Source organism: Myripristis murdjan, chromosome 21 (genome assembly GCF_902150065.1).
Source record: "Myripristis murdjan chromosome 21, fMyrMur1.1, whole genome shotgun sequence".
Classification (NCBI taxonomy): Eukaryota; Metazoa; Chordata; class Actinopteri; order Holocentriformes; family Holocentridae; genus Myripristis; species Myripristis murdjan.
In genome coordinates this window covers 840,988-851,044 of record NC_044000.1, presented here as the reverse complement: position 1 = coordinate 851,044, position 10,057 = coordinate 840,988, and the positions used below count along the sequence as shown (strand labels likewise).

General features: G+C 40.3%; 1 protein-coding gene across 1 annotated transcript in view; it reads right to left on the bottom strand.

Moving 5' to 3' along the window:
• Positions 1–6,480: 6,480 nt before the first annotated feature.
• The window catches only part of acvr2aa (activin A receptor type 2Aa), a 65,920-nt gene continuing 62,343 nt past the window's right edge, over positions 6,481–10,057 (bottom strand). Inside the window, exon 11 of the mRNA XM_030081220.1 lies at positions 6,481–7,367. Coding sequence (XP_029937080.1) covers positions 7,173–7,367 — 195 coding nt within the window. The 3' untranslated portion in view covers positions 6,481–7,172. The remainder of the gene's footprint in view (positions 7,368–10,057) is intronic.

Genomic DNA, 10,057 nt, shown 5'->3' with positions numbered 1-10,057 from the left:
ATGTCTTAAATATTAAATAAATATGAAATAATGAATGAATGAGTAGGGGGGGAGTAGGGATACGGCTCAACTTACCCCACTCCTATGCTCAACTTACCCCATACACGGGGTAAGTTGTGCCACGAGACCACTTTTTTTGGTCATGCTATATTATGGAAACAGTTATGTTTACACTCATTCTGTTTGTTTGAAGAAATGCACAACATCCTGAAATATATGCAGATATATTAGTTAGGGACAAAACTATGATTGCCTTGATGTAGTGATCCTAAATATGAAAAATGGCTCATCTTACCCCAGTCTCCCCTATTGTGCTTGCTCGGCCCCTCTCAGAGCACCCCACATAGTCTGACAATTTAAGAACGTTACTGAACAGTTCTCCACATCTATTTTGCCAAGAACACACGCAACAAAGTAACACTTTCCGTCTCCAACCTTTTTACACAAACCACAAGGAAATAATCTCTGACTATTTAAATATTATTTACCAGCTCTCCAGCAGCAGGGACTGGGTCTACTGATGCCACCGCAGGCAGAGGCAGGTGGATACTCTCCCCGGCTGCTCTCCGTTGTCATGGTTGTGGTGGTGCTTTTTTTCACAGGTGGTGGTTTCCCGAAAAAATCTGAAATTCGTTTTTGTGCCATATTCTTGAGCGTTTGTTTCTGTCATTGGACTAAGACTGTGTAACTAGTTACTTTCTTTCACTCTGCTGCTGCCGCTATGGATATATGCTGAATGGAGCAAGCAGGAAACCTGGGGGGTTTTCAACGACGTTACGATACGTAACGTTGTGTGACGTTGTCTCACTGAATGATCTGTTTGGTCGTAACATTTTGTAACAGAGAGCAACATGCCTCGGAGGTAGTTTTCCTCCGTTTTGTGGGCGTGTCACAGGTGTTATCCAATCAGCATCAGTCTGTATTTAAGCCTCCGCGATTTAAAACGACAGTGCTCCATTATGGCTTCCAAGATAGCATTTAAGTGTAGTCAATGCTTCAAATGTTACCCATCATTTGAAGAGGTAAAAGCACATGTATGTGGTAAGTATGATGATAGATCAGACATAGATGATTGTTTTTCTTCAATAATATGGCAACTTTTATTCAACTTAAAACACAGTGGTTAGAAAAAAAAAAAAAAACACTTTTATTCCATTTTATAAACAGTGGTTGGTAAGTCTATGTCTAAGTGATAGTTCAGCTCACAAGAGGTGCATAAACACAGCAGAGTACAGCAGATCCGTCACCTGAAATGTTTCTCTTCTCATCCTAAAATGAGCAACAAAGGTCGGGTCAGTGTAGTTTGGAACTACAGTTTCCACATAACCACCGATCTGGGCTGGAGGTCTCCTCCTGCGTCTGATCGCTAAAGCAGTGGCAGTGATGTCCAAAGTCTTTTGCAGTGCCCCTGTTATTAGTGATCCATTTAAAGTAATATCCTCAGTCAGTTCTTCCACCACAATCGTGAGGAGAATGGCCCTCTCAGCTTCCATACTTCCAACACTTGTGTAATGCAACAGGTTGTTCAGAGCTTTATCGTTTCTGTTAGACTGACGTTACGTACCGGTACGTCTACGTTGAATACACCCCTGACGTTGACAACGTAACTTCCGTGAGCTTGTGTTGATTAGGCCTAAAAATAATTAAATTAAAATCTAAAATACACATAATAGCCTACATGTGTCAAAAATCATTTCCCAAAATATTCATAAGGAATTTATAAATTTTGCAAAATATTTTAATAAATTTTTTAAAAATCTCCCCCTCGCCATTAGGGGGTGCTGCAGCACCCCCAGCACCCCCACTTCCTGCAGCCATGGTGGGCAGCCTAAACTGTAAGAGTTATTCAAAAGAAATTTTATGTGGAGGTTCAGACTGGTGCATGTATCTCTGTCACCAAAACTTAACCCCAACTCTCACGAATATCCACCAACAGGTGGTACTATAATCAAGCTCGGACCGTTGTGGCCTATAACCAAACTGAAAGTCACACATTCCAAAACCTTACATGCACTCATTCTGTGGATCGAGACGAACCTCCTAAAATGGGTAACATCCATTTCCACCCATACTTTTATCTTGCAAAATCACAAAATTTGTGCGATTCACATTTTCAAACTCCTCCTTGACCTAGGCCATAAGGCCGATTTTAACGAAACTTGCACATTGAATCTATGTACCCTCAAACAAAAAACCAAAAGAATTATGATACGACAAAAAATGCAAATGTTACAAACTTAAAACTTTGGTTGCATTGTTACAGCTACCACAGAGGGTCTGTGTAAAACTTGGTGCGAATTGGCTGCTGGGTGGTTCTGTTATACAAATTTATTTATATCTCAGGAGCAGTTCATCTGATTTACACATTTCCCATATTATACTGAGACTGTGTGCCAATTTTTGTGCAAATTAGCCACTCGATAGTGCTTTTTCCAAAAGAGAAACCTTTCTTAAAATTCTTTCTTAAAAACAACCATGCAATTTTAGGCTGTCAGCAAGGGGATTAAATATTGCTTGAAAGTGAGGCTAAATTCTGTCTTATATGTTCCTATATAAAATGACCTATTGTGGCATGTAATCACAGCTTCATCACACTTCATCTCTCCTTGAGGCCGTTAGCCCTGCTGATTAAATCTCCCTTGTCGCTGCTCAAGACCTGAGACTTGCAGCTCTGACTTGCGTGGGCTTCAGGCCCCGTTAATACCTGCTTGCAGGACTTCTTTTTTTTTTTTTTTTTAAACAGTCAACACTTTTATGCCATTTCAGGCAGTAGAAATACTGCTACATATCATCAAACTTAAGCTCTGTTTAACAATTCGAGTGGAGATATTGTATTTTTCAAAATGGGTGAACTTTGACTTTAAGTGTCCATTTAAGTGTCAGTTCTATAACACTCATCTATGCGTCCAAGAAGTTATACAAATGTTTTGAAGTTATCGCAATGACTTATACCCCTTTTCCACTAGTACCTACTCAGCTCGACTCGGCTCGACTCTACTCGGTTTAAGAGCTTTTCCATTAGGTCGTAGTACCTGCTAGCAGGTCCCATTTAGCACCGACTCAGCCGGGGTTCCAAGCGAGCTGAGTCGAGCTGAAAATGTGACGTAAACGCCGTGCAGGCAACTGATTGGACAGGGAGTGACGAGAGCGACTCCTGCACAAAAACAAAACCCGACATTTAAAAAAAAACAAAAAAAAACGGCAACAGCGGCCGTGCACATTGATCGTCAGTGAAGTTGTCAAAGTCGGAAAATGGCAAGCAAACCGCTACCGCGGTCAAATAAAGACGTGGAGACTTTTCTGAGCTTGGTGGCGGCCCAAAGAATCCAGAGGGAGCTGGACGGTGCGCCGCCTTGCTATGACGACTCCACCCACGGCGAGGTGCTACTCAATTGTAATGGAAAACCACCTAAACCGTGTCGAGGCGAGTAGAGTCGAGCCGAGTCGAGCCGAGTAGATACTAATGGAAAAGGGCCATTACTGTATCTTGTTCTTCTGCTGTTCTGACATGATGTGAATGTGGTATTCACTCAACAGCCAAGACCTGCCCTCTGAATACTCTGTTGCTGCCTAAAATAGCAGATAGTCAAAGGAAAGGAAGAACCTGCTGGGTGGTGAGGTAAGTTTGTGAGAAGATAGAGGAACCCATACATCAACATAGAGTTCAAACAGCAAATCAAATCATTAGTTATGATTTCAACTTGCCAGCCTCACTGAAAAGAAACACCAGAGACCAATGTCAACTGTTAAAACTTAGCACACCCTTTGATGAAAAGCATCAAATAATGTCACAAAAGGACTCAGAGTCTCAAAGCGAAGAGTTGGGCCAAAATCAAGGATGTTTCCTGAGACGCTTTAATATCTGGTGTAGCAAGCACACCACATAACAGAATGTACCACAAACAGGGTGGGGAGAAAACCAACAGGATTACAGTGGATAGTAGACATTTAAAGTATCACAGACTTTACATAGAGGCTCAAAAATGGGAGAGATGAACAGAAAAAAGGCATGCATTTTAAATATTCTGTGGACACCACAAACCTAAAAAGCGTAGTGCTTTCAGTTATTTTTCTATGATTTTCATATTATCAGGGATTTTTCTTCAATAGGATTAAAAAGATCTAAATTTTTGTAGAACAACTGACAGTCACTCTAGAATATCAGGGGCAACAAGGATATTCAAAGAAAACAAGTAAGAGGGTAAAAACACTGGTTTGTGAATGGCCATATTTTGTTGGCATACTCTGGGACGCCCACCCCGCCCTGCCCCACCCCCCGATTTAAAAAGTCTCAATATCAAACAGGTCAGCTGAATGTTATGTAGTGGTCTATTAGTGTTAACAAGAAAATCAGTTTATTGAAATTGAGGTATACCATGTTGAGTGATGGTTCTTTGGTTGAACTGTGTCTATGGACAGGGTGAAACTCAGTGGCCTGTTTCTCCGGTAATGCTTGTTGAATGGAAGTTATCATTTTATAATTGAGGTACAATTACATGTTGTGCAGGTGTGGCTAAATTGGCCTTAATGCAACACCTTCTACTTTTTTGCTTAACAAAGATAATTTTGCATAAAATTAAAATATGACTGTCTTTTTGACTCTCAGTCACATAGCCTTTGTAAAGAGCAAATTTCATTGACATACAGTGCATTCAGAAAGTGTTCAGACCCCCTTCACTTTTTTCACTTTTATGTTGCAGCCTGATACTACAATCGTTTAAATTCATTTTTTCTCTCATTAATCTACACTCAGTACCCTATAATGGCAAAGTGAAAACAGAATTTTAGAAATTTTTGTAAATTTATTAAAAAGAAAAAACTGAAATATCACATTGAAATAAGTATTCAGACCGTTTACTTAGTTGAAGCACCTTTGGCAGCAATATGGATTGGGGGATTTTCTGCCATTCTTCTTTGCAAATCCTCTCAAGCTGGGTCAGGCTGAATGGGGACTGTCGGTGGACAGACATTTTCAGGTGTCTCCAGAGATTAGGGTTAGGGAGTTGTCCCTAAGCCACTCCTGTGTTGTCTTGGCTGTGTGCTTAGGCTCATTGTAATGTTGGAAGTTAGGAATTAAGGCCCAACAGTTCAGTCCTGGTTTCATCAGACCAGAGAATCTTTTTTCTCACAGTCTGAGAGTCCTTCAGGTGCTTTTTTGCAAACTCCAAGCGGGCTTTCATAAGGCTTCAGTCTAGCCACTCTGCCATAAAGCCCAGATCAGTGGAGGGCCACAGTGATGGTTGTCCATCTGGAACATTGTCACATCTCCACACAGGGTCTCTGAAGCTCAGTCAGAGTGACCAATGGGTTCAATGCAGCAGAATCTTTTTCGTAGCCTTCCCCAGATCTGTGCCTTGCAACAATCCTGTCTCTGAGCTCTGCAAGCAGTTCCTTTGACCTCATGGCTTGGTTTTTGCTCTGATATGCATTGTCAGCTGTGAGGCCTTCTATAGAGAAATTTGCGCATTTCCAAATCATGTCCAATCAATTGAATTTAACACAGGTAGACTCTAATCAAGGTGTAGAATCATCTCAGCAACCATCAAGAGAAATGGGAGGTACCTGAGCTAAATTTCAAGTGTTGTTGCCAAGGGTCTGAATACTTGTGTCAATATGAAATTTTGGTTTTTCCTTTTTAATAAATTTTGCGAAAAATTCAAAAATTCTCTTCACTTTGTCATTATGGGGTACTGAGTGCAGATTAATGAGAGAAAAAATGAATTTAAACGATTGTAGCATCAGACTGCAACATAACAAAAGTGAAAAAAGTGAAGGGGGTCTGAATACTTTCTGAATGCACTGTATGTGTGGCAATTACCAGAGAATCAAAGTATATATAGACCAGTTTCTCCTAGTTCTTAGACTACTCCTGTTTAAGAACCACAGGTCTAAGTTATGCAAAAAGAAAATAAACAAACACTACAAAAAAAAAAAAAATCCTTTAATGCTTTAATGGTGGTTTTCGTGGTTTTCTAAAGACATGCTTTGAGGCAAGTCTGGAGAAATAAACCTTGATTACACTCCTCTCTGACACCCTCTTTCAGTTAATATATCTATCTCTCTATCTATCTATCTATCTATCGATAGATACCTAGATAGAGAGATAGATTATATATATATAGATATAGAGATATATATCTCTATATCTCTATATGTATGTATGTATATATAGATATAGACATATATGTATATATATATATACATACACGTATATATACGTATATATATGTGTGTATACATGTGTGTGTGTGTATATATATACATATATATACACACACACACATATACATATATATCGTGTGTATATATATATATATATATATATATATATATATATATATATATATATATATGTATATACATGTGTATAAATATATATATATATATACACACACACACACACACACACACGCATGTATGCACACAACATACATCTATATAGATATGTAGATATCTATATCTACATATACATACATATCTACATATCTATATCTATATATATATCTATATATGTGTGTGTGTGTGTGTGTGTGTGTGTGTGTGTGTGTGTGTGTGTGAATTTACATACAGCAGCAATAAACAAGACATTCAGAAGCTGTTTCTTGTTGGCATTACATAGTTATTCATAGAAACACAAAAAACAGCAAATGTGCTGAAAAACTAAGTTGCCCTTTTTATACTGAAATGAAAATAACTGTGAAGAATTTTTTTCTCCATGCCACTTTCTCTTAGAAAAAAGTGTGAAGCCTGTGGAGAAGTTCTACTTTTTTGTTTAAAAACAAAACAAAACACATTGATAATAATAATAATAATAATAATAATAATAATAATACTAGCCTAAGGGTCAACCATAAAATAATGTCCATTGTCAGGGTGCAGGATCAGCAGTGTTGACTCTGGAAGGGGGATCAGCATGATTTAGTCTCTTCTGCATCCTGTCCTTGAATTTCTCAAGGAGCCAGCCATAAGTCTGGAGGCACACATGTAGCCACATGCTACAGAGACCAGTGAAGAACAGGAGCTTTGGACCACACGGGACCTTACATGACTACATCTTGTCTACAATCAGTGACGGACTCAATAAAACAAAAAGAAGCCACAGCTCCCTCACTCGGGGAGTCTCTTGGTTTTACGCCCGCCTGTTCAGCTGTCCTGATTGGTCCTGAGCTTAGTCATAGGCTTGACTCTTTCGGCGGGTAGTCCATATTAGTAACCATGGTGACCACTGTGACAATCTCTTCGGGCACTGTGATGTTGGGTTGTCGCTGCATCTGCACCATGCGCTCCTCCACGCAGCCTGCTGACAGCCGAGCCTCCGCCTCGTGGTCCCAGCATTCCTCTATAGTCTCACACAGCATAGCCAGGCCCTGGGATTGGACATCAAACACATGACAGTTGTTATTACTCATCATACCCTTTTAATACAACAAAAATCAAAAGAAGTTTTCAAGATTAAGTTAGAAATGCTTTCTAAACCTCATATCCCATGTAACGGAACTTATATTGGCGTCAAAAAATTGTCAGGCCAACCACCTTCTGTATCACAAGGACATGCAACCCTGAGCCTGGGCTGTGGCCACGGAGGGCCACAACCCAGAGATCCCATTAATTATGTTAATTTACAGAGCATCCCAAAACAAAATAGTAGTACCAAGGAAGATACTGATACTGTGCAGAAGCAGTGAGAATAAGGCTACTTATGCTGCGTTCAAGATGTCCTAGGACATGGGAAGTACCCATGGGAAGAGAAGTATAATCAAGGAGTGTAACCAGTACCCAGTACTCCTTATTCCCACTGGGGTGGATTTGACAGCTTGGGAAAACAAAACAACAAACATGGCCGCCCACAAGCAAATGCAACTTATACTGCTACTGAAACTAAAAATCAAACAATAATGAAATTAACTGAACAATATCGAAAAGGAGAGAAGACACAGAAGGTATTTAGCATGTTCACTGCACACTATAGCCCAAAGCATTACCCCACACTTTTTTTTAGTTGGATTAAAAAAAAGTTGGTGGTGCAAAAAATTAAATGTCATAATGAAGTAATTGTGTGTGTTTATAGCTTTCACCTGACAGAAGACTCTTGTGGTAGCCAGGAATGTGCTATATGCTCTTTCTGGGTGAACTGGAGGTTCAGAAATCATACTCAAGCTCCCTGCTGGGAGTTCCCATTGAGAGCACTTTCCTAGTGGGACTTGGGACTTCTCCTAGTTCCCACGATGTCTCAAATGCAACATTAGCACCAATTTCAGACAGAAATAGCCGCCATCTTTTACACTGGGGTGGGGTGAAGATCTTGCCACAGAAAATGTATAGTGGAGTTTCCTATTGACTTTTGGATGTTCCAACCTCCAAGTTGGAACTACCCCCCTCTGTGCTGAATGCATTCCATTGCAACACACATAGACACCTGCAATGGCAATTAGAACTCTTGCATTTGTAATGAGCACTTTCACCAACAAACTGACTTACCATAAATGGCACAAAGTGTCAGCAATGACATTTTTGCAGTTAGGTAAAGTTGCTAAGTTAGACTGATTTGCAATAGCAAAGTGAACTGGCTAAAGCACCCACTGTTTTGACTGAAGACCAAGGCCAGGCTCAGACTACCAGAGTTTTGCGCTGATTCACCCCTCCTGACAATCAGAGATGAAATCTGGTCTGGGTCATCGGTACCGATGTTCAGCCCACATTATCTGGTAATGTGAGGGGTTTGAAGATCAAATCTTAATTCTTTTGACAGCTCGCAGACTCATCAGGGCTGCCTTGATAATTTTATCTGCCTTGATATTTAGGATTTAATTTCTGGATTATGTAACTACTTTCCGAGCGGGACTACATCAGCCAACAACAAGCTGTACAGGTGTGTTGGACATCTGAGATGGAGGAAAGGTTTGTCAATATATGGCAAGAACATGTCTGCCTATATAAATATAATCGTACAGACAAAGAGAGAAGCTAGGGAGAACTCACCTCCACTTTGAACGTACCACGTGAGAGAGAAATGGAGAGGTGTGTGAGAGATAGGTGTTTGTGTGTGTGAGAGAGAGAGGGGAGAGAGAGGCCATGCGTCCGCCTCATGCCTGTCGGGGATGGCCCATTTTTTCCAGTGTTGTAGGCTGATGTAGTTTGAGAGCTGTTTCTGCTCCCTCTGAGATCTTACAATGGGTGTGTATTGGGGGATGTGCAGGCACCTAGAGTGTGTCACATGACCAGGCAGAGTGCAGAGCAGACCAGAGTTAAAAACTGTTAAACAGGTCTTCACAGCGGCCACAAACTTTTTCCAATCCACACCAAAATATATTTTTGTAGGAATTTTTGTCCTCTATCCATCGGCATAGGTTTGGAAGCTGTCAGACTTTTACTTTAGACTGCCGGGGCCTTAATAGTGCCAAGTGTCTGCAAAGTTCCTGCTTCTGCACACCAGAGTCCATGGGAAAAACCGGAGGCTTTGGTTGTGGACACTCACTTTGAGGGCTTATAAAATAAAAACTAAGCGAGCAAGGAAAAAATCCTTCAGCACATTTGTTAAGCACTGTTTCCTCTGTCATATATTAGCTTTTGAAACTGATTCCATTTACACCCTGGGAGGAGATAGATTTTCTGCAAAGTGAAAATTTGGGTGAGAACATGATTTTGCAATGCAAATTGCGGACTTTCTGTTGATTTTAGGTGGGGGGGCCAGCACAAAAAATGTCAGGCTTGATGAGATCTACGTGTCGGCTTTGGTTTGGTCTTTCTATGACATTCCTGAGGGCCACAGTGGCTGCCTTGGGAGCCCATTTTTGCACTTACATTTTTGATTTTATCGAATTTTTCGCCAGACCTGTTGTACATGCCAAATTTGGTGAGTTTCTGAGCATGTTTAGGGGGTCAAATTAAGCGTCAAAAAGACATAATAATAATAATAATAAGAAAAACAGGAAAAAAAAGAAACACTACAGTTGCAATAGGGCCCTCTCTCCAAGAGAGAAGCGAGGGCCCTAATTATACTAATTATTCTACATGTAATAATAATAAACACAATACAACACTAGCCACAAGTGGCCAG